Source organism: Podarcis bocagei (genome assembly GCF_964188305.1).
Source record: "Podarcis bocagei genome assembly, chromosome: 16".
NCBI lineage: Eukaryota > Metazoa > Chordata > Lepidosauria > Squamata > Lacertidae > Podarcis > Podarcis bocagei.
This window is the reverse complement of record NC_138142.1, coordinates 11,922,596-11,950,202: the sequence shown is the minus strand read 5'-3', so window position 1 is coordinate 11,950,202 and position 27,607 is coordinate 11,922,596. Positions and strand designations below refer to the sequence as shown.

Here is a 27,607-nt window from a genome sequence, read left to right as displayed (position 1 = left end):
ACCACAATTTAGGAAGGATGCTAACAAGCTGGAACATGTGCAGAGGAGGGGGAACTATGATGATCAAGGGTCTGGATACCAAGCCTTACAACGAGCGCTTGAAGGAGCTGGGTAAGTTTAGCCTGGAAAAGAGAGAAGATATGATAGCCATCTTCAAATATCTTAAGGGCTGTCACATGGAAGGGGGAACAAGCCTGCTTTCTCCTGCTCTGGAGGGTAGGACTCGAACCAATGGCTTCAAGTTGCAAGAAAGGCGATTCTGACTAAGCACACAGAAAAACTCTCCGACAGTAAAAGCTGTTTGACAGTGGAACAGTCTCCCTTGGGAAGTTGTGGACTCCCCTTCCTTGGAGGTTTTTAAGCAGAGGTTAAATGGCCATCTGTCATGGATGCTTTAGCTGAAATTCCTCCATTGCAGGGGGTTGGACTAGATGACCGTTGGGTCCCTTTAGATACTATGATATTGGCCCTTTCCTGCAAAACTGCTGCAGCAGCCAGTAACTCAGCTTGGGCTAGACCTTGGAGCTGAAGTCCAGAGTCACACAACAGACGGCCTCAAAAAATGATCACCCACAGATCATGGGGAAAGCAGAAATCAGGACCAGTCACAGTATCATTCCATTATTATTATTATTAAAAACATTTTACATCTGAGGCCAGGTGGTTATACATGCCTGTGTGGAATCGTGGTTAGAATGTTGGACTAGGACCTGGGAGACGAACTGACACACAGCCTAGATGCTCACGAGTCATTGCCTCTCAGCCTAATCTACCTCACATGGCTGCTGCAGGGATTAAATGAGGGGGGGGGGGAGAACCAGCTACACCTCCCTGGAGGAAAAAAAATGGAATGTAACCGCATTTAAAAAATGTACACCACCACAGAAGCCCTTGTCCGCACTCCTCTCCCTGCCATAACAGTATGTGTGTAAGTGTGTATAATATATATATATATATATATAGGAAATTAGATGTCTTCATACACAGTTCAATATCACATGAAGTAGTCCAAAATTTGAGCTTTAATGGCAAAAGAAAGGAGGGAACCAAGCCAAAATAGAAACTCAACAAAGAAAAAGAAAATAGAAGCAGTTTTCATGAGTAAACTTTTTAATCCTTGACATTGCCACAAAAAAGTTGGAAGAACTATTTGCCCACCTTCTTTACTGAAGAATATCCCAGAGAAGGAGACTAGGCCTTATTTAGCAATACACAATCCTCCCTGTTTTCCACATCTATCCTAAGAACAGACTAATCCCCAACTCCCAGTGTTTTGTCTCTCTCTTACAGAAGGGAGGTGAAGCCTGTACTTCAGAGAGGTTAAAATATGCCAAACCATTTACAGTTTTTAAACATCAAGTAAACTTTTAGAAGTTAACACATTAACTAAAAAATATCACCTGGCCAAACCATACAATTTGCTTTTTTTTTTTGCTTTTGTTTTTTTTAAAAAGGACTAAAACATGTAAGAGTATGTAATACCCATGAACATAGGTGCTCTTCAACCCTTAAAAGAGTATATTAAATATTAAAGGTCAATTCAGCCCCACCAACATTGGCAATATTAATTATTTTCATTCTTTTAAAAAAGATACAGCGTACGCACAAAAAACCCTTTTCATTCCATTGCAATACTTCAATCGCCTAATGCATAGAAAAAGTAGATTTAGTGTGTATATATGTGTGTGTGAGGAGTGTGGTGGCATCAAATTCACAGCCCTCTGATGTGCAGCACAGCCGATTGCTTCATTTCTTTTTACTCATAACATGGTATTGATGTGCCCAGAGCAGGAATATACGTTCCTAATGTGAACCATTACAAGTCAAGTATAAAGCACCTAAAGCACCATTTTTTCAGGGGAGTGGGGAGCCCATAATTTTCAACCCATCCAGCAATCAAAAGAAATTCTTTGCTGGAAGCCAATTCTGAATACAGGAAGAAGCAACAGGGAATGCAAAGCATGTCCTGGAGACAGATGTGCAAGGGGCTCCCTTTTTTCACATATGCAAAAAATGTGCTCTCATGCACATGCTGAGCTGAAACAGAGACCAAGCAGCTGGAAATGCTCAGCCTTAGAGGATTCCGTAACTGCAGACTTTTAAGCTATTTTTTTCCAAAGCTTTAAACACACGCACACAACAGAACTCAAGTGTCAGAACTGAAACTAAATGCACATTTTCCATTTGTCAACTTCAAGGATTATTCCAGACCAGCTTTCCCCTTAAAAATAGGCCATTCCATACTATTTTGTATTTTGTAGGTACTAAGCAGGCATCTTAAAGCCAGATCCACCCATTCTTCCTGCAAAAGCTTTACAGATGCAAGTTCAAGATAGACACTTCACTCACCCTCTTCATCCCTAATATCATATACTCACATTGCTAAATGTTAGTAACTACCCCACTGATTGTGAGCTTGCAACTTGGCAAGTTATAGGCTGCAGTTTAAGTGAATCCTGTTACCACAGAAGAGTTTTAAGTGCAAACTGCTAGATGACCTAAAACCAGAAGATAATTCCACTTTTAGTATCCTGACTGCATGTTTGAGTATTCTCCCACAAAAAAATAAATTAAAAAAATCTCTTTATAAAGAAGAAAAAGTTAACCCCTACTTCTGACATGCTAATATTTGTGATTGTGGGAGAAGCATTCATACATGGAAGTCATCATTGCAAACTGAAATGATACATGCTTGGAACAGCATTACCCAAATGGATTATCCTGATTGTAACAAACTTGTCCTTATGCTCTGGACTGACTTCTACTCTACCAAGTACAATACAGATATGCAGACATGTAATTGGGTACTATTACATAATTTATAATATTGCATATTTGTCTATCGTTTTCCTGGGTAAGTTTTAAGTCAGATGGGTTGGGAAGCCTGTTTAAGCAAGGACTGCTCTAAATTTAAATGTATGCATGAAGAAAAAGCTGTTATTTCGCTTCTCAAACACCATGCTATTTCCATGGCAGTAAGCTGCTTCTTGCTCTCTGTTGACGATAGTTGCCAGATTTGTGGTCCAGCACACCAGCAACAGTTCTTTAAGTGAGAGTTTGAGTTAAGACAACAGCAGTAATCAACTAAAAACATTCTTCTGTCCTGTGTATGTCTTCACCCTTTTCTTTCGGAATGAAATCCAGCAGTAATTCTGATTTCCCAAAAGGTAACGTATTTTACATTGTGCAGTATTGCCTTTTGGTCTTTCCAATGCCAGGACACGGTTAACATTATTTCAGGAAATGAAAGCACCATATATTCTAAGAATACAACTTGACATCAGGCTGGGCTTGGGAATCTGTTTCAAACTTACTGGTAACATAGAAACCACTTCCCCGTAGCAGTTTCCCATGTTGGACTGGAGATATGTAGGAAAGGTGGAAAGGACCTAAAATAGTGTCACAGGCCAAACTGCAGTGGATAGACATAGCATGTGTTCTTCCCACCCTACTCTCCTGCGTCTTCAAGTCAGGGAAGTGGATACAGTTGTACCTTGGTTCTCGTACTTAATCCGTTCGACTCCCAAAACTGTTCGAAATTTCCTGCACTCAATCGGAAGCCGTGTCAGACGTATAGCTTTCGAAAACCGGAACACTCACTTCCGGGTTTTTGGCGTTCGGGCGCCAAAACGTCCGAGTTCCAAGGCGCTCAAGAACCAAGGTTTGACTGTACAGGGAAATGGCTCCTGCACCACTAACAGGATGTGTGGACAGGGTTCCCAGATCATGAACCCAGATTTAAATCTACTAAGCCATGTTTAGGATGCAGTCTAGAGCATCCAGTCAATTGACTGCATCAAGGTTTAAGGGCACTCCACTTAAAATTTTCCTATGGCTACAAGTGAGCAGGCGCTCGTTATGTTAGGTTGGCGTTTTAGGGTGGGGTGGGGAATAAGTTTCTCTTACAAATGGTTTGGATGTGGTTAGTAAACCATAACACTTTGGAAGCTCTACGTTTTTAAAGCCAGGAGTGAAAGAACGACATTTTTACATACTTAAAAGTGACAAATCCTTTTGTAATACCCACCCTTAAAGGACACTCGGGTAGGCAAACATCCTGGATTAGCCTGTTGGCTTTCTCTTTGGGTGAGTTCCCACATTACTGTTTTAGGGTATGGGAAGTTAATGTGTTGCACCATGCCCCATTATTACAAAAAGGAAGACTGTGCTCTTGGCATTATTAAATCTACCAGCACATTGATGTTTTTAAAAAGCAAACTTACATTGTGAAAATGTACAATGCAAAGCATCATCTAGTGTATTGCTGTACAGCGGCATTGCTAATTTAGCAACATAATTCCAGAAAAGGAGGGGGGGCTGAGGAAGCAACTTATTTCTACATCCTACCCTGCTCAAGGCTGCCTTGATCCAACTGTTACAATCTGCAGGATAATTTGCAAAGTAGAAATGTATTCATGCACAGATAATTTCAAAGGCAATTCCTGATTTCAAAGGCAATTCCTATTATTTGTACTGCTTTGTGTGTAATTCTAAAGTCAAAAGGAGAGCTTAAAAATGCTTAGAATAAGATGCGCGATTCTACCACCATGCCTATCATATAAGCGGAGACAAAAACAACTTTCCTCTATGTGTAATGAAAAGAACACAGGAAATATAAGAATAAGGGGAGGTCCAATCAAAATAAAATAAAAATTAAGTTCTACTGACAGCACCAGCAACTAAAAGTTATTGACCTTGCTTGGATTGTGCCCATTCCGTACAACTATCTAGAGACCACCTTTATGGTCTAGGAAAGGAATAACAAGTCTCCAGTGTAACTGAGCTGTAAGTAGGGGACAGCAAATGTCAACAATTGGTGGGGTTGCTCTAAAATATTACCTCCACTTCTCTCCCAATGGCTGTTAAAAAAGAAAAGAAAGACTTGCATGAACACATTCACTTCGTAAAACGAGGTCCAGGATTACTATTATTTTGATCTCAAAAGTCCAACGGATAGCAAAACAAGAAGGTGGACTGTCTTGCTATCGTTCTGGTCCCAAGACCAAAAAGCAAACGTATCTAAGGGGAGGAGAAGGGAGCAGAGCCCCAGGGATTCCAGGAAAGCAAGAGACCTGACCGAAAATAAAAAGAGATTGCTCCCATTTATCTCATCACCACCACAAATAAAAAGGGTACATTTCAGCTGCACTGATTGGGCATTGCAGGACTCAGGAGCAAATGTTGCAGGAAAGGGCAGGATATCACAAGTTGCCCCTGACAACTGGATGGGCCAGGCCAAATCCAGCTGTGATCTTTTTTGACAGCCATGTTGATTCAAGGGCCATGCAACCAATCCCCTTAGCAAGACCATGTAGACACAGCCCCAACTGTCCTCCACTGTACCACTTGGGTGGAGCGGATAACTACTGCTGCCCATCTATTTTTCCAAGAAGGAGCTTATCACTTGCCTAGCAACTTTTTGCACCCACCCTGTAGCCCTACTTCACCCCACAAACAATAGCTCTCAATATATTTCAACAGCGCAATTACTGCCACACAGTGTAGACTCCCCCTACTTTATTCAATGCCATTAGAATCCTTCAGTCCAATGATGATGTCATTAAGTCAAAAACATGATGAAGCAGGGGCAGACTAATCATGAATGAACTGCTTGTTCCACACTGTCTATTGAAGGGAAAGGAAAGGAAAAAAAGACACTGACCTGCTAATAAACTGTGAAAAACGTTTTACAAATCAAAAATATACACCAGAGCATCTGATGTAAAAAGAGTAACCAACTCCCTGCTATGAGGGAACAATGAAACAATAACTGTACGGTCAGTATTGCAGATTTAATTTCCCCCTCCTTTCTTACAGGCTGCGAGTATTCAGGCCAGTTAAATGCCTCAAAAAACATCTTCAGTTTTTGAATCGTGTTTGTTCACAGATGTGATTGAATTTCCTGGAACAACAAAATACTTGAGTTAAAATTTTAAAAAACACAATAGAAAACAAGCAAACAACAGTTGATATGGTTTTTTTGGCAAAGTTGTTGAGCTGCTTCTTCTTTGGGGTGTGTGTGAGAGTTTTTGAGTTATCAACGAACAAATCACAGCTATCTCAACATTTTATAATCTTGAGTGCTATCCACCACCTTTTGTTTTAAGTGAAGGCTAGCATTTTTAGGGTGGTTAATGTCAAATTTAAAGAAAAACACTATCATCCCCACCCCACATGTGAACTGTTGAAACTGTTTATAGCCCCTGGGCAGATTTCTGGGCAGCTCATGTTATTATAATGTTCAAAGTGAGCTAGCACTGTGAAGTTTCCTTCCCACATTAGATGGGAAGTTTTTGTTGTTGATAAATTAATATTAAAACATCCTATATTCAAATTATTAGCTGTTTTGAAATAATGCACTGGTTTGAATGCAGCACTAAACCATAGCATTGTGCTATGTGAATGAGTTTACCTGTAGTTTGCTCTGTAGTCCAAACTTAGGCAAATTGTGGTTAATGTTAACTATGATTAGTTAAACCACTGAGCCTCTTGGGCTTGCCAATCAGAAGGTCGGTGGTTCGAATCCCCGCAACGGGGTGAGCTCCCATTGCTTGGTCCCAGCTCCTGCCAACCTAGCAGTTCGAAAGCACGTCAAAGTGCAAGTAGATAAATAGGTACCACTCCGGCAGGAAGGTAAACTGCGTTTCTGTGCGCTGCTCTGGTTTCGCCAGAAGTGGCTTAGTCATGCAGGCCCCATGATCCAGAAAAACTGTCCGAAGACATACTTTGGCTCCTTCGGCCAGTAAAGCGAGATGAGCGCCGCAACCCCAGAGTCGTTCACTACTGGACCTAACTATCAGGGGTCCTTTACCTTTACCTTTAATTCAAAGTTGGCTTGTTTCCGCTAATCACATTTAAAACTAACCACACTGAACAGTTAGTTCAGTGACATGATAAGCTGTGGTTAATCTAAGGCAGGAACTTTCTATCACCTTTTTGTATCTCTGCACTGGAAGACAGGATAGCAGGCACGCAAGCCCAAGGAGACACTAGTTTCATTCATGCAACAGGGTTTAGTGCTATTCTTGCAACCAATATCTAATACCTACACAGGGCTGCCTTTGAAGAGTACTCTAAAACTTCTGTTGGTCCAGAATGCAGCTGCCAGAGTGCTGACTGGGCTTAGGTGCACAGAGCATATAATTCCAGTGCTGGAGTAACAGTTAGCATCATGGAGGAAAATGATCTCTCGTCAGAAGTATAGAAAAAGTTATGCATGTGTTTTTTTCTGGCGGAACCATTACCCTGACCCTGAAATGCACACAGATTTAAGTTCCTATAGAAAAGTATCGAGGGGGTGAGGGTAGGGGCGGGGGCAACTCACATTGCATGGTGAGCTTTGACCTGAGTCCGGCAATTGCGCCCCCAATAGCAATCAGGGCGTGACGTGACAGCCACTGTAACAAAAAACACCAACACACTTGATGTACAATTGACGTTAATTAAAAGCAGAGAAATTTGAGGGTGGGTGGGTGGGCGAATCAGTCAATCATTGTTGTTCTAAAATAAGGTGCGGACAATTATTTGGTAGCAAGTGCAAAGCTATGTAAGTAGATTATCAGTTGGGGAACCAAACCAAACAACAACATGTATAGGTGGAATTTTTTGAAATTTAAGAAGATATAATAGAAACAGCAACATGCAATATTTTAAAATATTGAAACTTAATGCTAGCATAGTGCATGCTAAGCTGTTACTGATGCATATGCACATGGGATAGTCTTGTCCTGGAATTTTAACACACACCATAAATATAGTCTCAATGCAGAACAAAATGAATAGTCCTCCAAAACATTTGTATTGTGGAAGAGAAATAATGGGAGAGAATTACTGTAGGTCTCTTTTGCCCTTTGGTATAAGATTTAAAGATTCTCTCCAAAACGAGAACAAATGACATACTTTCCAGCTCACATATGCGAGGGGAAAAGTTGTGAACATGGGTTAGGGACGGGCAGTCCTCAGCCATCTAAAGCTGCTCAGAGTATTGCTGCCTCTACCTGCCCTTCCCAACTTCAGAACAGTAGCAACTTTATGTAGGTGAGACACAGCTAATTGCCAACCCAAAACACTGACTGACTGGCTACTAAATCGCTCAGGAAATATAGATAGAATTATGTAACCAATGCTTCCAAATTTATTTAAAACCGATTTATTTCTAGTGTTGTTTGTTGGCCTTTGTTATAAACCAAGGAAAAAAGGTGGGGAATAAATGAATGGGTGGGGAATAAATGAATGAATGAGTGAATGAATAACAATGACAGTTTTTCCATACCTGGCAATTCAGCAACAGGAATATTCTGCCTGTACTGATAAGCAAGCTCTCGGAAGCTGCGGAGGCCACAACAGTAACAGAGAACAGTTTCTCCAGTAATGCGGTAATCTGGAGGGCAGAGGGGAATCAGAGTTGCAGATAGTCAGGGGCCAAAAAAGCCATTTCATGAAATACTCCACACAGGCAACAATTCGTCAAGAGTACATATGCTTGCTGTAAGTTATCCGAAAGGCCTTGATGAACTGAAAGGTGGTGAAAGGACCACAAAGATGGTGTCAGGCCAACATTTTTGGGAAGGCTATCCCATAACCAGAGTGCCACCACTGAAAAGGCCTTCTCTTCTGGCAGGTTAACCACAGTTACTTCACCTGGTGGATCGTTGTGGAGCAGGGTTTCTGAAGAGAATAGGATCAAGGTTGGGTTGATACAAATGGGGAAGTGTAATTTGCTTCCCTGAAAGTGCACAACGCAGAAGATATGCCTCTGGAAAGCTCAAGTCAGAGAGAAAAGATGGGGCTTACCTGGTAAAATAAAAACTCCTCTTTGAAGAGCTAGGAGACTTTCGTTTAACATATTTTTCCATGTTAAACCCCTGGATGCCAGGTAATCCTCAGATGAGAGAAAAGGGTAGTCAGCAGCATGTAAAAGAGATGAACTTAAAAACTTGACCCACCCCACCCCCCCACCCCATGGAAAGTAGTAAAAATGTATTCTGCAAACTCGGTTTAAGCAGCTATATTCTCTCAACTAATATACTTTAAAACTGAATATACCTTTAGAATATCCGATTCATAGTTATTGCCATTAAGGACGCCATCTAAACACTTGTCACCAAGATTTATTTCTGTAAGGAAATTAAAAAGAGAGGGGAAATTATCTTTGCTCTGAAATACCCAAGAGGCGTCTTCTCTTTTCTCACCACAAGGATGACCTTCAATGCCTAGAGGTCATGATTTCAAGCTCACAGAACTGGAATATTGGCTTCATTGAAGTCAGAAGTATTAGTTTCCATGTCAAGGGCTGGAAGCTGGATGCATGGGAATCCCCTCCTGCAGAAGGTAACATGCTCAACAACCTAGGGCTAAAAAGTGTCTGTCAACTGCTGCTAGCCACAATGGCTATGGTCTCCCTCCACAACTGGAAGCAGGAAGCCTCTGAATGCCAGTTGCTGGGAGTCACAAGTGGGAGAGTGCTGTTGTGCTCACGTCCTGCTTTCGGGCTTCCCATAGGCATTGGGATGGCCACATTGAGAACAAGATGGACCAGACAGACCATTGGCCTGATGCAGCAGGACTATTCTTAGGTTCTCAAAGAGGATGCCACTGGAGTCCACATTAGAGACTGTGCATTGCAGCATAGTCAGACAGAGCTTAGAATGCATGAACAGAAATTGGAACATTACAAATGGAAGCCATCGTGTATCTGATTCATGGTTCTCTACACCCTAAGTCTTGAATCTACCCTGCTCAGGGTCTTCTGTGGAGCACAATTTAGCTTTGTTCAGGAAGCCTTTTAATGGGTCTCGATTTCCCAGAGACCAGAAGCCTCCACCTGCCTGCAGAAGTTGCCGTTCCAAGAATAATTATTAGTGTACGCTATGGGAATGCCTCCTTCCAACTCTCTCACTTGCAGTGCTCTTTCCCACCTGGAGAAAGGCATCACTGTCTATGGTAAGCCACCTCTTCCTGCACAATTTGTCTGAACCAGGAACCTCCACAGGGGGACAGAGGCTTCTCTCCGTAGGGTGAGTTTAGTAAAATATTACAGTCTCAACCAGGACTGTGTTTTAGAATATGCCAAGGCCAACTTGGGTTGTGAGAAAACACTTTACGGTTGATTACGGTTGATTTACCAAGGTATGTATCAAACAGCTTAAGAGAAATTTCATGTGTTTGCTAATGTTGCTGAGAGCCAAATTGTCTCAGCTTCTAATGGTCAGTGGTCCCAAATTCCTCAAGAGTTTTTGAGAAAATTCCATCAAAAGCAATTCTGCCAACAGCAAAAAAGAAAAAAGAAAAAAAGACAGTGATCCAACCTACCACAGAATGGTGCCAAGCAACCAAAACATGCCACTCGAGTGCAACCCCAGTACAAGTGACAGAAGGGTTGGAGACAGATGGTGCCTGTGAACACAGAGAGCAGAGAACATGTTGTGGTACCAGCCATCCAGAATATCAAGTAGTAAAGGACCCCAAATTCCCTATTAGCTATCAATGAACACACTCCCATTATATCTGTTGCATGCAATGAGTATCTTCACTCTCACTCAGCCAGTCAACCACTACTTATAGGAAGTTGGGGGGTGAGCATATGGGTAGTACCTCCCCAAAGTGACATCACTTCCTGATCAGCCAAGTAGAATAATTGGAAGTGGAAAGAGGGGAGTCAGAGGACCAGAAACAAAGGGAGGAGTAACTCCCTTAAGGATGGGGAAGTGGTGCTCTGCAGTGCTCTTCCTACAGCGGGAAGAAAAGGCGAAACTGCACTCACCCCACTGGTGAAAAAGGAACGGCTTACATTCCCTCTTCAGTTCTTCATACTGAACAGTCCCCCAGCTTCCTTTACATAAATTTATCCACAAGTAGCAGCCACCCACTATTTGAATCCCAAAGGAATTCATGCACTGCCATGCAAGGAGAAGGAATTGGGTGGTGATATCTATTTAAACATAGAGACCAGGCATCCCCAACCTTAAGCCCTCCAGATGTTTTAGACTACAATTCCCATCATCCCTGACCACTGGTCCTGTTAAGGATCATGGGAGTTGTAGGCCAAAACATCTGGAGGGCTGCAGGTTGGGGATGCCTGATATAGACTGTCCTGTTGCAAACATACACATCGCCATTAATACTTTTTAAAAAAACAGAATACTTCCCAACCCTTTGCTAGCTTAACTCTGCCCTCACGCCTCCATGGCAAAATCATCCAAAAGACAGCAGTTTGGAACAAACAGCAAAAATGCCTAACAGAGTAGGCAACCGACTACTAGCTCACATTGCTGGGGGGCGATATGCGGATTCTGTTCACGCTCTGCTCTGCGGTCCGGCATCGGCTGGAAACAGCAAGTGCATATCACGTGGCTTCCTTGAGAAGGACACACATATTCCTGGACAGCTAGGTTGGGAGAAAACAACAGGGAGACACGGAAAGAGTTGGAATAAAAACAGGGCATGGACAGTGAGCTTCATAGAATCTCAATGGTCAGGATCAGGACCAGGGGCCAACCAATCCAGGGTAAGTCAGACTTTTAGCGAACCCTTTCTGCATCAACCGACAGCTCTGTGCAACTGGCATGAAAGCCCCACCTGTTGCAGGTTATTTGATTGTGATTGTTTAATTTCTATCTCGCTTAATATTTTAAAAATATCTCTAAGCCATGTACAAAAAGCTGAAGCAAAAACAGTCAGCTTAAACAAAATATTACAAAAATACAAAGTTAGGGTAATATAAAGTTACTAATATATAATTATCAATTAATATAAATTCATTAGTCCATCTAGCTCAGTACTGTCTATGCTGAGTCCCAGCAGCAACCCAGGATTGGGAGGAATCCCTCCCAGTTGGTTCTAGAGATGCTGGGGACTGAACCTGGGACCGAGTCATGGCCCTTCCCTGTAGACTGATCCAGCTGTGTGCTTGAAAGGTAGACCTATGAAAAATCAATATAACACCCTCAGCAAAGAATGCCAAGATGCTCAAACATGAAACTCCGGCTATATACACTTTTCCATGGGGAACAAGTCAACAGGCGATTACATCCTATCTGGCCTGGGGAGAGAGCCCATTGATAGTGTTGCCCCATCACAATGGGGTAATAATGGGGAAGGAAGGAAGAGGAAACCTATTGGGGAGTGGGAGCAAAGAACTTGCCAGGCAAGACACAGCACAAAGGCCTCGCGTTGCCACCCACTGACTGCATTCTTTCACCACACTGACCTGTTGGAAAGTTGGCAGAGGTAGATGGTGCATCCCCCAAGGGCTGCCGGGCTTCCGTTTCTCCTTCCTGGCCCGGGGAGGCAATGGCCGTAACGGGTTGCCGACGGTACCCCGGACACTGTCGGCACACAATGTATGGCTGACTGAAAAGACAGGTGCAGGTAGGTTATTGGAACTCGTGTGAAAGCCAAAGTGAATTCAATCAGATTCAAGAGCCCCCATTGGACTGGTCCAGGAATTCCCACATCTTGTTTGCAACCGTGGCTTCTGAGAAACTCAAGCAGGGCATGAAGACAGCAAAAGATCATAAGAGGCTCAAGTTTAAGAGGGGCATGGCCCTGACTGTCTAACTGGGATGAAAACATCAGGTAATCCTGGCACTCTTTAATAGGCAGCACACAGGTAAGATGTGGGCGTGTGAGAGAGATTTCTTTCATGGTTTTTGTGGACCCTTTCAAGAGCAGAAGACTGAGTAGCTCCTGCAGCAGCAACAAGCCCAAAGAGAGGATTTTTTTACATCACTGGCCTCCTTCAAGGGTCATGTTGGGCAGAAGATTCCTGCGTTGCAGAGGGTTGTACTAGATGACCCTTGTGGTCCCTTCCAACTCTACAATTCTATGATATAATGTCCAGGATGAGAAGCCAACATGCCCCTGAACATCCGTTATGGGCAACAGTAGTGAGAGAAGAATACTACCTTCATGTCCACCGTGTAAGCTTCCCCAAAACCAGCAGGCCAACGATGCAATTCTTACCTTAGTACAGTCCAACCACGCTACAATAAAAAAAACTTGTGTGCGCGCGCGCACACAGTTTCCTCTGTCAAGGCAAACAATCGATATCACAATTCAAGGGCAAATTATAGGCAAGCAAAGGCACTGAAGGAGTCACCATGGCCTGAGAAGCATCTCAAAGGCCAGATTCAAAATGTCGTCCTGGTAGCAAGGCTGCAAGTCCCACAAAATCAATCCTATTGCCACAACCACGCTCACCTAATATCAGAGGATTCGCTATCGACGTCAGACAGCTCCAGCAGATCTTCAGAACTTCCTTCTTCATCCGAAAAGGACCTCCGCACCTTTGGCTGAAGCATGTCTTGAGTGATTTTGTTCCGGGCATCCATGCTTCGCACATCTTCTTCATTGCGACACTTATCTACAAACAGAGGAAAGTCGACTAGCCTTTTGACCAGGAGCTGGTCCTAAGCTACACAGGCTCCCATTCAAAAATGCATCCATGATCATTTCAGAGCCACAGAACTTTCAAGGAATCCAGGAGGTCCTCTATGCTGGCTCTTAAAGTGGCTTTCAGTTCAAATGCACGGAAGAAGAGGAGGAGTTTGGATTTGATATCACGCTTTATCACTACCCGAATGAGTCTCAAAGTGGCTAACAATCTCCTTTCCCTTCCTCCCCCTTCCTCTGTGAGGTGAGTAGGGCTGAGAGACTTCAGAGAAGTGTGACCAGCCCAAGGTCACCCAGCAGCTGCATTTGGAGGAGCAGAGACGCCAACCCGGTTCCCCAGATTACGAGACTACCACTCTTAACCACTACACCACCTGCCCCTTACATAGGAACAGAGGCACAGGCATGTGCAAGCCCTGTTCAGTCATTTGGTATGGGCGGGTACTGAATGCATGGAAGGGGTTTCGGAGAACGCACCTGGCTGGCCCTGCATTCCAGCTTTTGATTCACATTCCACCACCAATCCACACACCCATCTAGCCAACACACCAATTGCAACAGGCTCACCCATGTGTGCCTGTGCACTTGGGGAAGGGCTCGATTCATGGAGATGCAATTTCTAGTGAAGGGAGCCCTATTTGAATACATCCACATGCGCACAGATTGATGCCAATTGTATTGGCTGAGGGGTATGGTTTGCATGCACGTCAGTGTCTGGGGGTGGGGCTAGCCAAATGTGTTCTTGTAAGCCCCTTGATGTGTTTGGTACCCTCAACTACCAAATGACTGAATAAATTCACTGTGTGTAAGTGGAGTCGACTCACTATTTCAGAATGAATGCAGCTCATCTTGTTAGCCTGCACTTGATTGCAGCACTATAGTGTTTGCCTCCACCTCCAACTGTGGTCTCTGGTGTGACCAATTTTTAGATTGCGAGCTCCTTTGGGCAGGGACTTGTCCCCCTGCCCCTCTCTCTAAAAAGCCACATAAATCTATCATCAGCATCAACAACAAATATCTGAAGACAGTTTTCCACTTGCCTGGGTGCTGGATGAGGTAAGCTTCCACCAAATTGTTCAAAATATGGTTTTTACAGATACGTTCCACCGGACAGCGGCAAGTTGGACAGAGAGAGGAGCGTTCCATCCATCCTGAGTAACACGCGGCACAGAAAGTGTGCATGCAGGGCTGCAAGCTGGAGAGAACAGGGGAAACCTTGATATGGAGAGGAGGAGGATGTGCCCACAATCAAATGTGATGTTTCTCATTCTGTGCAAACCATGGTTTGTAGGGCTTAGGAACAAGCCTCTTACTTTGTAACCCGGCTCCAGAGTTCCCTCAAGTCATCAAACTGTGGTTTGACCAAAACTAGAAAATGATTCATTAAGCTGGTAATGTGCAGGCAGGAGGAAAGGGAAAGAGTAAGTGTGCAAATGCAAGGCTTCTTCCCAGCACACCAAACCATTGTCTGCAGGATCAGAAATGCCGCATCTCAGGCTGTGTTTATACTCCTGCTGGCTGTGTGTTCACCAATTTCGCAGTGCTGCATTTTTAATCTGTGTTCGCATGACCTTCTTCAAAATGCATAACATTACCCCATGGCTTTTATCCACATAATCAAATGGCAGCAAAGGTTCTGGGCTTTTATGTCGGCTCCAAATGCGTTTGAACACTTATGGAAAAGGAATCAGTCCTGAAATCAGCGACAGCTTTGGCCACATCCACACCACACATTTAAAGCACCCCGTGCCACTTTAACAGCCACGGTTTCCCTCAAAGAATCCTGGGAATTGTAGTTTGTCAAAGCTGCTGCCTTCACAGAGCACCTGTAACAAACCTCAGTTCCAAGAATTCCCCGTGACTAATAAGACATAAGACTGCTTTAAATGTATGATGTGCATGGGTTAGAGGAGATGGATCCTACTCAGTCTTGCATCTCTGCGCTCTGCTGCTGGAGGCGTCTCTCTCCCCATCCTCAACCTTATGTTTGGTGCTGAAACAGACAGCTCTGCTGAATTGCTCTCAGGGCAGCAGAACCATGGAATATGGTTGGCTGAGCGGGTACAGTGGCTCAGAATGCTCATTGGCTTGCAGAACTGATGCAACAAGGGATGGATGTGGAGAAGGTGTTCTGAAGGAGCCAAGAGGGGCTGCACTTTCAGGAGCAGGAGAGCAGGAAGAGAAGAGAGGAGAGCTAGGGAGGCTGCTCAGAAGACTGGGCTGTGAAAGGAAAGGGGATGTGGGAAGAGGAGGAACTCAAGGCAACAACTGGATGTTGGCATCACGGAGTTAAAAGAAGGGAGGAGCCAAGCACAAAGTAGGGGCTGGGGCAAAACAAGAGACAGGGCCCAGAATCAAGAACAAAGGGGTGTGTTATTGGTAGGAAGGAAGCCCAAGGGGACAAACAACTGCTAGATCTAGACCCCCCAGCAAAGTGAGTTCTGTCCACTGTGAATTCTACAGTCGGCACAGCAACGTGACCTGACAACCCTAAAGGGGTAACAAGAGCTGAACAGCAACGTGTGTGTAAGGGGGATGGGGATGAATCTCACACAACGAATTGAACTAACCCACCAAATATTGGACTCCATGCTCTTAAAGGGTAGGTAACATAGCTGCGGACCATGGTGATTGGAAGCAAGAGAACTCAATCCATCCCGGAGTACACCAAGTTCCATTGTGATTGCCTGTGCGTGCTTCTCAGCGCTCACTCTCCCACCACCAAACATTTTCTCATTGTGAGAAAAATAGCTCGGGGGGGGGAGCAAGTGTGCGCAGGGGGGGGAAGTTCCCCACCACTTCCCCTTCTCACCTGCCCCTAATGAGTTTTCAATCCCCTGCCACACGCATACTCTACACAGGAACTCAGCGGTGAACTGATTCAGAGACATTGGCCTACTGCCATTACTTCTGGTCTGGCCCACAGACACCCGCCCCCCCCCTTACCTGACACAGTCATGCAGCAACTCTTGGCAGATGATACAGGTGAGTGTTTCTTCCATTTTGTCTGGCTTCACATTTGGTGACTTTGTGTCTTCGGTCCCCGTTTTAATTGCACATACGTTTGGAGGAATCACCTGGAGATACGTGCTGGCATCGCCACCTGCAAGCGGCGGGAGGGGAACACACATCACTGTGCTGGCACACACAGTGGAACCCAAGACATTGTTGCTCAACAAACAAGATGCTGCCCAATCCTTCCCTGCCCATTTTGAAGGCGCGGAGCTTCTCCGTGCCCTGAAGGGTATCTTCCCAGGCTAGGCTGGGGAAACAGTGGCACCTTTCAGCTGGATTGCAGAAGTTACACCAGGAAGGGGTTTCAGGGAAGGGAAGATAAATTGCATGGCAAGTTGTGGGGAAGTAAGGGACAGTAAGGAGTGCCCAAAGTTACTAGGATGGGAAACCAGCCAGATCTTGGACCACAGACCTCTTAAAAAAAGGAAGTAACCGTTATTTATTAACCTGCTTTTATTTTCTTCCTGGCAGGCTCCAGGGCTTCCTCTTCATCCCTGCTTTTCAACTTGGGCATAGCCGACACGGTTTTCTCTTTATCCCCTGAAGAAGTGTCAGAAGTTTCAGTATTTACATTTGGCTGTTTGTGTTTAAGTGATGCTTCTGGATCACATGGTTCTAAGCCAGGCTGGGAAGGTGCAGGAATAAAGGCGTACGGTTGCGACCCTGCCCCCAAAAGAAGAAAAAGAAAGAAAGGGAAGTGCAGCACATCAGCAGAAAGCGTTGCTGACTGATTGAATGCAAAGCGTTCCTATACACAAGGCAAACAATGGCAGCTACGGTATTTCTCGTTTGGCCAATATAGAGGGGTAGAACCACCCCCTATTATAAAAGATGTACTTGCTTGGTCTTGGGCAGGGGTTGGCAAGGTTTTACCTGCCTGGGCCAGTCAAGTCCCGTGCAGATCTCTCTGTGGGTTGGACCGCCTGTGCGTGCGCAGACGCGATTTCCGCCGCCACACCGCACCAGTTTAGCGCAGCGGGCGGGGACTCGCGGCTCGGTTCAGGGGCAGCTCGTGGGCCAGTTAAACTGCCCCGTGGGCTGCAAGTTGCCAACCCCTGGTCTTGGGGTATACAGAAAACCTGAAAAATGGCACTTCTCCAAAGACTATTCTGGATTTCCACCCCCAATTTTTAAACAGCTTAGGCTTCAGCAGGAAGGCCTACGTGAAATGATCATTAGACACATGGGGCCAAGCGAATTGAGACTTTACCAGATGTTGAAGGATTATCCTGTTCTGTGGATATGGCCTCAGTGAGAGAGGTAGAAGCAGCATTAAAGAGGTTCGACGTGGAAGTGGATGGCTGTGGTTCGTCATAGCTAGCCTGGTTAGCCGACGGTGGCAATGCCGCTGAGGTCCCATCTTCGCTTTGTCTGGTACTTGAGGTATCTTTGGTCATATGGCACATGCTTTTGACAGTGGCTTCTGCAGAGGGGAAGGGAGCAAGGGGGAACGTTCTCTGGTGCTGCCTCAACAGCTCGAGAGGCTTAGAGAAATCCCTGTTAACGGGATTCTGCAGAGCCCGGCAGCTTTAAAAGGGATGCAGCTAATCTTCACTGCTCCTTCTCCCCTGCCTCCGCTGGCCTTGATCTAATCGCTTTTACTTACCTACTGGCTCATTAGCTGGGTCCTGTTTTGGATTCAAGGATTCATAAAGATATGCAACATCTGAAGAGAGAGAACATCAGTAAGGCCAATGGTTCCCAACAGGTAAGAAGATAAGCTGAGCTACCTGGAAAAGGCCAATGGCCCATCTAGTCCAGCATCCTGTTCTTAAACCAGATGCCTATGGGGAGCCCACAAAAAGGACTTGAGTGTTATAGCTCTCTTGCCGCTTGCGATTGCCAGCAACTGGCATTCAAAGGCAAACTGTGTCCGGCAGCTAAGGTAGAACATAATCATCATGGGTAGTAGCCACCGAGAGCTTTATCCTCCACAAATGTGTGTAATGCACCATTTAAAGCCATCAAAGTGGGTGGCCATCACTACTTCCTGTGAGAGTTCCCTAGTTTAATTACAGGTTGTATGAAGAAGTGCTTCCTTTTTTCCTGTCCTGAATTTTTCAAACAAAGATGGGTCTCCCTAAAGACAACTGCCTGGGGAGGTTCAGACGCCTCCCTGACACCTCCCTCCTCCTCCTCCTTCCATTTCCAGAGTGCACCATTTCTGAGGCAGGAGGCAGTCTGCTACCCCAGTTTCCCTGCTTCCTCCCAACCAGCGCCATTGCAGCAGCTCTGTGCTTCACTTATTGTTAGTGCTGGAATCTAACAAAAGCCAGTGTGTTCTAGTGGTGAGAGCACTGGCATAAGAGTGGGTAGGCCCAGGTGCAAATCCCTGCTCAGCCATGAAGCTCACTCCATGACCTTAGGCCATTTTTACACACACACACACACACTCCCTCATCTACCTCACATGGTTATGGTGAGGATGGCAAGACAACCCTCACGTTTTTGGCCATGTGGCCCACAGCTTTCTTTAATGGCTAGGATTTTGGCCCGGGACAAGAGTGTATCCCATATAAGCTTCACTTGGAGAAATGCCAAATGTTTTTTTCCCTTCGTTTCTGCGCACATGCGCACACACACTAACCCAGGGGTGAGGAACTCTTGGCCCTCCAGATTATGTTGGACTCCAACTCCCATCAGCCCCAGCCAGCAGGGGCAATGGTCAGGGGTGCCGGGAATTGTAAGCTGGCAACGTCAGAGGGTGGTGTCGGCACAGGTTCCCCCTTCTTGCTCTAACCCAGAGATCTCCCACCCATCAGCCCCTGCGCCAAAGAAGCCCATTAAAAAAAGAAGCAGCAGCAAAATTCCCTTACTGTTTTCTGGCTCATTTTTCCTGTAAATAACATAGATCACATCTCCAGTCTGTAACGGGTAAGTCTGCTTCTTCACCACCTTCTGTTTGTTAATAACCGTTCCATTAGTACTATAAAATACAAACAAGGCCTTCTGGTGAGTAACAAGGGATTAGGAGTGGGGTGGGCAAGAGGGAGGAGGTCTACATAAGTGGCTAACCAGAAACCTGAAAGTAACTCTGAGGGTCATGTAGTCCAACCCTGCTGCTCATTGCAGGAATCTTGCAATGACAACTTCCCAGATGGTTATCCAAGCCTCTGCTTAAATACCTCCAGTGGGGAAGAGCCCACCACCTTCTGAGGAATCTCATTTAAACCAGCTTCATCACAGCTAGCATTCAGACAGAGGACGGAGCAGACACAGAGCTCACCTGGTCACAGTCCTCCCCACTATGGCAAGATGTACTTTATTTAAACTACTGCGATTGTTATATCATATTCTGGGAAATGATATATAACGAATTGAAAAGGATGCTTAAAATAGCGTTTGTAAAAAAATATTATAGGGACAGAACTATCTAAACTGTACAGAAACTTATTCATGTATGCTACTACAGCAGCAAGAATGTTACTCGCCCAAAAATGAAAAGAAGCAAGGAAGAATGGATACAAAAACTTATGGAATATGCAAAAATGGCAAAACTTACCGGAAAAATAAGAAATCAAGATAAACTTTTTATAAAAGAATGGAAATGGTTTATTGAATATTTACAAATAAATTGTAAATAGATAAGAACATTGGCAGGATTATTGTAATAACCTGCACTTTCATAAGAATATATATTTAAAGAAAATGAATAAATGAACAAATTAAGTTAATTTGGATATGTAGAAGATACTAAAAATAAATTTAAGGAACTGCAGAAAGAGGGGGAAGGAAGTCAAGTTTTGAAAATGATTGTAAAATTATTGAAATGTATAAACCTGAAAAGCATAAATAAAATTTAAAAAATAAACTACTGTGATTGTTTCTAATTTGGCACCTACACAGTATAAGTCAGCATATGTAAATCTGTGTCCTCTTTAGTCCCTTTTTTTTTTAACAATGTGTCTCCTCTTATTTAGCTATGCCTAAACTGGTCACCCTAGCTGTAGTCAACTAATATGATTACTATTTTATTTTTTTACTTGACAGGTCACAATTAACTTTTGGCGGGAATTTTATAACATTCCTATTCACCCAGGTATTTTGATGGTTGAAAAATAACTGTTCCTGGCAGCCTGGACAATTATTAAACTGCAAGAGCAGCAGTTTTACATGATTTAGATGTTTTTAATTATTAAATTGCTTTTAAATGTTTTAATCTTAGTTTAAATTGTAACGTTCTATCGCCCAGGCTCTTTGGGGAAGAAGGGTAGGACGTCGTCCTCAGAACAGCAGCAGCTCTTGCACACAGTGATTAATATCAAAGTCTGGATGATAAAGCCTATTTAAGAAACACAAACGGCCGTTGCTGCCATCAGGTGGACAAAGCCTGTCTTTACAAGATACTGAAGGGAAAGTGCTAGAATTGGGTAAGAAGAGCTGCCCCTAAACAGCAAGGGGGAGACAGAGGGAACCTCACGAATAAAATTTCGCCCCCCAACAGCATCCACATGTTATCTTCCTCATCAAAATGCCATCCTGTATTATATCCATCCCCATTTAATATAGATTTATGCAAGAAACCTGACAAATAGAAACTGTAAATCCAAATTAAAGTCTGGGGGAAATATAGGACGGCATTTTAAAGAGGATAACATAATTACCGAACAAAAACCCCCACCCTTGCTCTGCTCCCTCCTCTTCCAGAGTTTTGATCTAAAAAAGAAAAGAAAAAACTGCTTGCCTCATCCCCCTGGGGTCCCAGAGAGTCTGATACCAAGAACTGGGAAACACCCGAGTTAACACACTTTTTACTCAATGCACAATTTAACAAGATGCAAACTGGATTTTTCACTGGGGTGTGAAGAAGGGTAAGCAACTTTGCAAGACAAGAGAGACCCTGTTCATTTACAGTTGCTGATTAAGGGAAAAGTGGGGGGAGGGAGTTGCCAAGTGAGGAAAACAGTTTGCTAGCCTTTCTGATGCAGAAAGCAGGAAACCTTTTCCCCAAACTGGGAAACTGCAAGAAGGTGCATTGCTTTTGCATAAGGCTCCCAATGCTACTTTTATGGGCCTTCTAAAAGAAATTGTATCCCCTTCCCTCAAACATAAGAGACTCCCATTTCATGTGCAAAATAATCCGAGCACTTTTTTTTTTTTACAGAAAGCATTTAGCAAACTGTTGACTATCTGCAGTAAAAATGCAAATTAAAGCTGCTTCCTAAACAGAGAATTGGTGAGGGAAGATGCAAGAGAAATATAGAACAGGTATCTCAGCTAAATTTGGAAACATTTCTCTTGCTTTTTTTTTTAACATTACAGCTTGATCCTATGCATGTTTGTTCAGAGATAAACGCCAGCTCCTTTAATGAAACTTCCTCCCAAGCAAACGTGTATGGGATAGTAGCTTGAATTAGGCTGCCCAACCCTGTTTTAGTAGTGCTGGAAAGCTAATCATTTAGCAACAAACAGAAAGGCATGGCCAATGGTCAGAGCTGTGGTCAAACAACATTGGGAGGGTCACAGGTTTCCCACCCTTGCTCTAAAGGGCACTGATGGATCTTTAAGATGGAAAGATAAGTGTAGGGGCTGTGTACCAGATCTGGGAAAAGCCTGGATCCCATGCCCATTCATGTAAATCTGGGCTTCAGCTGGATCGAGATCCGAGTGATTACACATGTGTCTGTGACTATTCCATACCCAATTCTTCTGGGCCACCCTACCTGTAAGTGTTCCAATTACTAATGCTCTCCATCAAATCTTTTATTGTCCTGCCAGCAAAACAGATTGTACTTTGGCTGTAATAATGTTGGCAGCTTGCTAGCTACAAAAGCCTGTGAGACTTCTTACTCTCTTATGGCCTGTTTTCATTTTTGCAAGATGATGTCGAAATAGTTGAACAGATTACTTCAAAGAGAGGCGATGTCACAAGTCGTGCACACAGGAAAGTGTATGCAACCAGAGAGACACACACACCCACACACACAAAATCAACATCAGGGCAGTTATGGAAATCCCTTCTATTGGAACAGAACACTAGAAATAGTTAAAAGCTCTGACATCACAAAAGGGGCGGGAATTAATACCACAGGGTCTCAAGCTTGAGGCAACCTAAGGAACAATCGAGTCATCTACCATCCAAGGAACCTTGGGAACTGCAACCTCAGTTAACAATTTTAAGGATTTGTTGATGGAATAATCACCACCCTCACAAAATTAGAGTTTCCATGGGGAAAGCAGATAAAAAAAATAAAATCTGGTTTTAAGTGTGCAAGCTAGACAAGTCCCAAGAGAGAAGCGGGATGCAGAAAATATCAACATATTGCCTTGTAGTCAAATAAGGACAGCCAAGGCACTCCCGCGTGAACACTTAACCAGAACATTTTACTCAACAGAACCAGGCGGGGAAAGCAGAAAGGGTTCAGGCGAAACTGACCTGGTATCCTCCAGTGATACTTGACCAGATTCTTCATCCACCCTTATTTTACAGTGATCTCCAGACACCAGTTTGTTGCCAGGAAAGGACAGGTCGCAACCTTTGTGACAAAAATGAGCGTCTTTAGATTTGCAGATATTCCTGGAAGAATTCGGCCTTACTGAGGCCATCACAATTTCTGCGATGCTCACACACAGGGTATGAGAAGGCTGACCCTCCCCTTTTATTGGGACAACTTTGTGCTCCTCAGGGATATACGGTTTCTGCATACGAAATTTCTATTTTGCTATCACGGACAATAATAATTTGATAGCCCACCCTCCACAAATCTGTGACATCCGTTTTCAAAACCAGGACAAGTTTTTCATGTATCACCAGAATTCCAGGATAGCCAATCACAGCTTTCTCCAGCCACATGGCTTATTGGCAATGCTGGATGGGCTGACGGGAACTGTAGTCTAACTACATCCCATCCCCCATCCCATTGCCCCATTCCCCCCCCCAAAAAAACCTTCAGCCCTACATATCTAAGTCTGTCATCATAAGAGTACTTACCATGAAATAATTTCCAGAAGGATAGCAGTGTGTAAGGCTGTTGCAGCAAAAACAATGAAAAGTCTTCTGGCATGTTAAAGGCTAGCAAATTTATTATGGCATGAGCTAGTCCATGAAAGTGAAGCAGCACAGGTGAGGTTCCCACTTCCTGAACATAGCAGGCCACTGGCGATTATTGAGAGGGGAGAGTCAAGGCATGGAGTGCTCAGTGCTGTGTGGCAAAGCCAATCCAATGCTTCTGCTGCGATGCACAGTGCCATGCTTTTCCGTCTCAGTAAGTGCCAGCTTACCATTTTATTGAGAAGCCAGGAGAGCAACGGAGTCCCACCCATGCCACCTCACTGGTCACTGCTGAGCTCATTCTATAATAAATGTTTCAGGCTCCAAGGTACCACAACACTCTTTTGACCATGAGGTAAGTCCCACTACATGTCTGAGGACGTATGCCAAGCAAATATGTGATCAATCAGACTCTGAAAGGTAGCAATCTTCCCATCAAAGAACATACATCATGCAAAGGTCACATGCACACCACACATTTAAAGCACATGGCTTCCCCCAAAGAATCCCAAGAACTGTAGTTTTATTAAGGGTGCTGGGAAGTTAAGTAGCTATGGTGGGGTAAAATACAATTTCCACACTACAATTCAATTTTTTTTGGGGGGGAGGGAGCCATGTGCTTTAACGTACACGTTATTTGGATGCGTTCACAAGTTAACACTCTAGATTTTATTTTTAATACATGATCATAGTTTCTATATTTGTATTCATGAATGAATATTTGTATTCATGAATATTTGTATTTCATGTATTTGCATTTGTATATCATGTCTGTTTCTTCTCTAACATATATTGAAAGCAGCTTATAAAAAAAGGAAACATTTCCTAAACATTTCCTAACAGCATCTTACAGAGAAAGACTTTATTAGTTATATCAATGAAAGAGCACATGTGGAAAGATTAAGTTCATATAATGATTTACTATTCTCTCATACAAGCTGGAGGGTTTAGTACAACATGTGCCTAACAACTACTTAGGCTGCAATTCTTTACGCAATTACCTGGGATTATGTCTAATGGGGCCTACTTCTAAAGCAACGTGTATCAGATTGCACGGTAAGCATCTTTCAACTTTTTATATAAAAAAATTGAAATGAAAACAATGTTCTGAAATGTAGATGTCTTGCAAAAGCAATCAAATATTGCAGCTGTGAATCAAAGAAAAATTGAGTATTATGTCAACTTAGAAAAATTGTATTACCCATGTTCCTTGACTCATAAATTAGTATTCTTGAGATAGTAAAACATGGAGTCCTAGCATATTTTCAAAAACAAAAAGCAAAACAGCTTAGTGTACAAAACAGGAAGCAAGATAAAAACAGACCCTTTAAAGTAAAGCTGTAAGTTTGTTGATTGCTGATTATTAACAAGAAACTAAAAAAGCCTTCTCAGCTCACCCTAAGAGAATACCAACACAGAGACACAAAAATCCTCAGCTGTGGGTTCCCTGTGGCTGGGTAGAAAACTATAAACAAGGGATTGAACAGACAGCTTCTGCATACCTCTCTGCCATCTTATAGCCCACACATCCACTGCACGACTATTTCTGGAACCATACCTTTTTTTCTCCCAATTGTCAACTCTTTCTTCAGCAACAAGAGGTGAGGCTCGGCTTCCTCAGCCCCCAAGCGGATCAGCTTTCCCCAAGGCTTCCGCTGCCTTTGCTGCTGTATTTGTCCTCTGACTTCCGAGTGCTCCATCTGGATTCACATCTGTAGAGTTTGGGACGGAAAGAAAAGTTAAGCGGCCAGGTGGGGGAAGTTTCATTTTAGCTTCAACTGGCAGCTTCTTGCAATTAAGTTGTTTTTCTGGGGGGGGGGGGTGCGGGGTTGGGAGAAAAGCAGCGTGCAAGTTACAATGAGACAAAACAAGAAACGAACTCCTGAGGAAGCACGTGTTGTAGGTTTGCAGTAAAATCTGATAAAATAATTCTTTTTAGGGGAGGGGAGGGAGCAGCTCTGTAGAGGTGCATTTTCACTCCCACCTGCTTCCCCACCTTCTGAGCAGAAAGTCAATGGGGGCTTAACCCCCCACCCCAAAAAACTGTTTAGAATCTCAGCTTTAACCCTGTAAATTCCTCTCTAGCGTCTCCTTTGGGCGGTGGGTGGTTCTTCCTCCTCTTCAGTTTCCTCAGTTGCTCAACTCCTCCGCCTTCTGTTGCGTTTCTAAGTATCTTTTTAAAACAACCTCCCTTTAGGCTTAGAAATTGGGGGAGGGGGTTGTGTGTATGTGTGGGAGAAAAGCTTTTTTTAAAAAAAAGGGTGGGGAGGAAAACGGGGAAGAGGAAGAAGAAATAATAATAGGGGCCTGTGCCAAATACCTCCCCCTTGCTGGCATCCAGGCTCCTCCAGAAGGCCTCTGCGAGGTCTGGGGGGAGAGCTGAGCCCGTGAGGGGAAGGGGGGCCTTTACAAGGCGGGGGGGGGTTACAAGACTGGAGGAACTCTTGCACAGCGCCCCATATTCCCACCTCCCTTCGCTCCCCCACCGCCCAGCCCGGGAGGGAGAGCAATGGGGAGAAGAGAGCCCCACTCAGCCCCCTCTCCTTCCTGTCCCCTTCCACCCCCTGCCCCAGCCCCACAGGCTGAGCTCCCCCCCCCCCGGCAGCCCCAGCCCCACCAGCCTCTTACGCCCGAGTCCTGCCGCTGAGGCTGCTGCTGTCAACAGACATTGCCAGCCCTCAGCTGATCAGGCCCTGGGCGGAGCTCGCCAGGCCTCTTCTGGCCAGCCATTGGCCGGTCTAGATTCGAGCGTCACCATAGAGAGGGGTGCGGGGGAGGCCGGGAGAAAGGAAAGGAGAAAGGGGACCGGAAGGAAGAGGGCGGCGGCGCTATCTATGGCACGGGCGGCAGCTAGAGAGTCGCTAGCTGTGCTTACCATAGAGTCCTTGCCTCCTATTATTATTATTATTATTATTATTATTATTATTATTATTATTATTATTATTATTATTATTTAAGGCCCATAAAGTCTGTTTCATTATCTATATCTATATTTATATCTATATCTCTATATATTTCTATAAATCATACACGCATCCCTCTGTGTAGGATTGATACACAAGGCTAGTTTAGGGTTTAAATAGAGGTTTTGCCAATAGAAAGAAGCTGCAGCTATACCCCCCCACAGATAATTGGGTGGGATTGATGGCCGCTGTGAAATACACAAACACACTATTAATACAAACAATTAAAAACAACAGCAACAATTGAATCTGAGAAGTAAATTAAAATCTGCTAAAACAATGCAATATACATATGACATATGACTGGGTAATTAAACACAACTGGGGGGCCAGAAAGAGTACATGGTTGCTAATATAGGTCTGGGGAATCTTCCAAGTGTCATGATTAAGATGCATCTTGTATCTTTAAACTTTTTTTTTTAAGTTGGAAACTGCAATATGCAGAAACACTAGGGCCAATTTCTGTATTTGGCAAGCTAATAAGTTAATGTTTACTAGTGACATTTATGCTTAGTATATATTCACATAAAACTGCCAGAGGCAAAGGTGGGCAGAGCAATCAATGCAGATTTCACCCTCCTACAGCAGGTTAGTTTCTGTACCAACAAAGAGGTCAAGACCTCGAGTAAAGGAATTTCAAAGGAATTTCAAATTTTGTACTGCTGCATTACAATTCATTAAAATGTTCAATGCAAGTATGTCCCACTGCAATTGTCAATTTAATCATAACTGCTAAAGCTGATTATCGGGTATGTGGAGAAATGGACTCCAGTGCTTTGGGCAGTCCAGAAGTGGTCCAGCTTCCACTCTAGCCAGTCCCAGCCAGCATAGCCAATGCTGGCTGCGTGGACGCTATAATCTTAAAGCACTTGCTTCCCTCAAAGAATTCTGGTTGCTGCCTTATTAATGGTTGAAGGCAATTGTAACTCTGCAGGGTAAACTAAAGTGCCCAGAATTCTCTGAAGGAAAGAATGTATTATGAATGTGCTTTGAATGTATAGTATATACAGAGCCCTAGTCCAACCACATCTGGAGGGCCAGAGGTTTCCCACCCTTCATTTAAGGTGCCATAATACTGCAATCTTAGCCCTACTACCTGGGAGTAAACCCCACTGAATTCAATAGGATTTGCTTCTGAGTAGCTATGGTTATGATTGTGATGTAACACAGCTATCCTTCTGGAAACTCTGTAAATCTCTGTAACTGTCTTATGTGCTATATACACCTGAATATCTCATACAGAATG

General features: G+C 43.9%; 1 protein-coding gene and 1 long non-coding RNA gene across 4 annotated transcripts; one reads left to right on the top strand and one right to left on the bottom strand.

Annotated features, from left to right (window-relative positions):
* Positions 1 to 1,092: 1,092 nt before the first annotated feature.
* On the bottom strand, positions 1,093 to 26,183 carry CHFR (checkpoint with forkhead and ring finger domains). 3 transcript variants are annotated; one of them, XM_081174875.1, is made up of 18 exons: positions 26,027 to 26,183; positions 24,957 to 25,110; positions 22,784 to 22,883; positions 19,224 to 19,333; positions 18,014 to 18,073; positions 17,618 to 17,830; positions 16,855 to 17,070; positions 16,339 to 16,495; positions 14,433 to 14,587; positions 13,201 to 13,363; positions 12,209 to 12,351; positions 11,267 to 11,386; positions 10,312 to 10,395; positions 9,046 to 9,116; positions 8,794 to 8,881; positions 8,273 to 8,380; positions 7,325 to 7,397; positions 1,093 to 5,902 (listed from the first exon to the last, which is right to left on the bottom strand). In XM_081174875.1, the coding sequence occupies exons 2-18, from the start codon at positions 25,096 to 25,098 to the stop codon at positions 5,860 to 5,862; spliced, it is 2,046 nt and encodes a 681-aa protein (XP_081031001.1). In that variant the 5' UTR covers positions 25,099 to 25,110; positions 26,027 to 26,183; the 3' UTR covers positions 1,093 to 5,859. The 3 variants fall into 3 exon arrangements, with proteins under 3 accessions (XP_081031001.1, XP_081031003.1, XP_081031002.1); XM_081174877.1 differs by having other exon boundaries at positions 16,855 to 16,947; XM_081174876.1 differs by lacking the exon at positions 26,027 to 26,183 and adding an exon at positions 25,719 to 25,981.
* Positions 14,597 to 16,977, top strand: LOC308576071. The gene is made up of 2 exons (XR_014003051.1): positions 14,597 to 15,994; positions 16,879 to 16,977. It is a non-coding gene; the product is annotated as an uncharacterized lncRNA (long non-coding RNA).
* Positions 26,184 to 27,607: the final 1,424 nt, after the last annotated feature.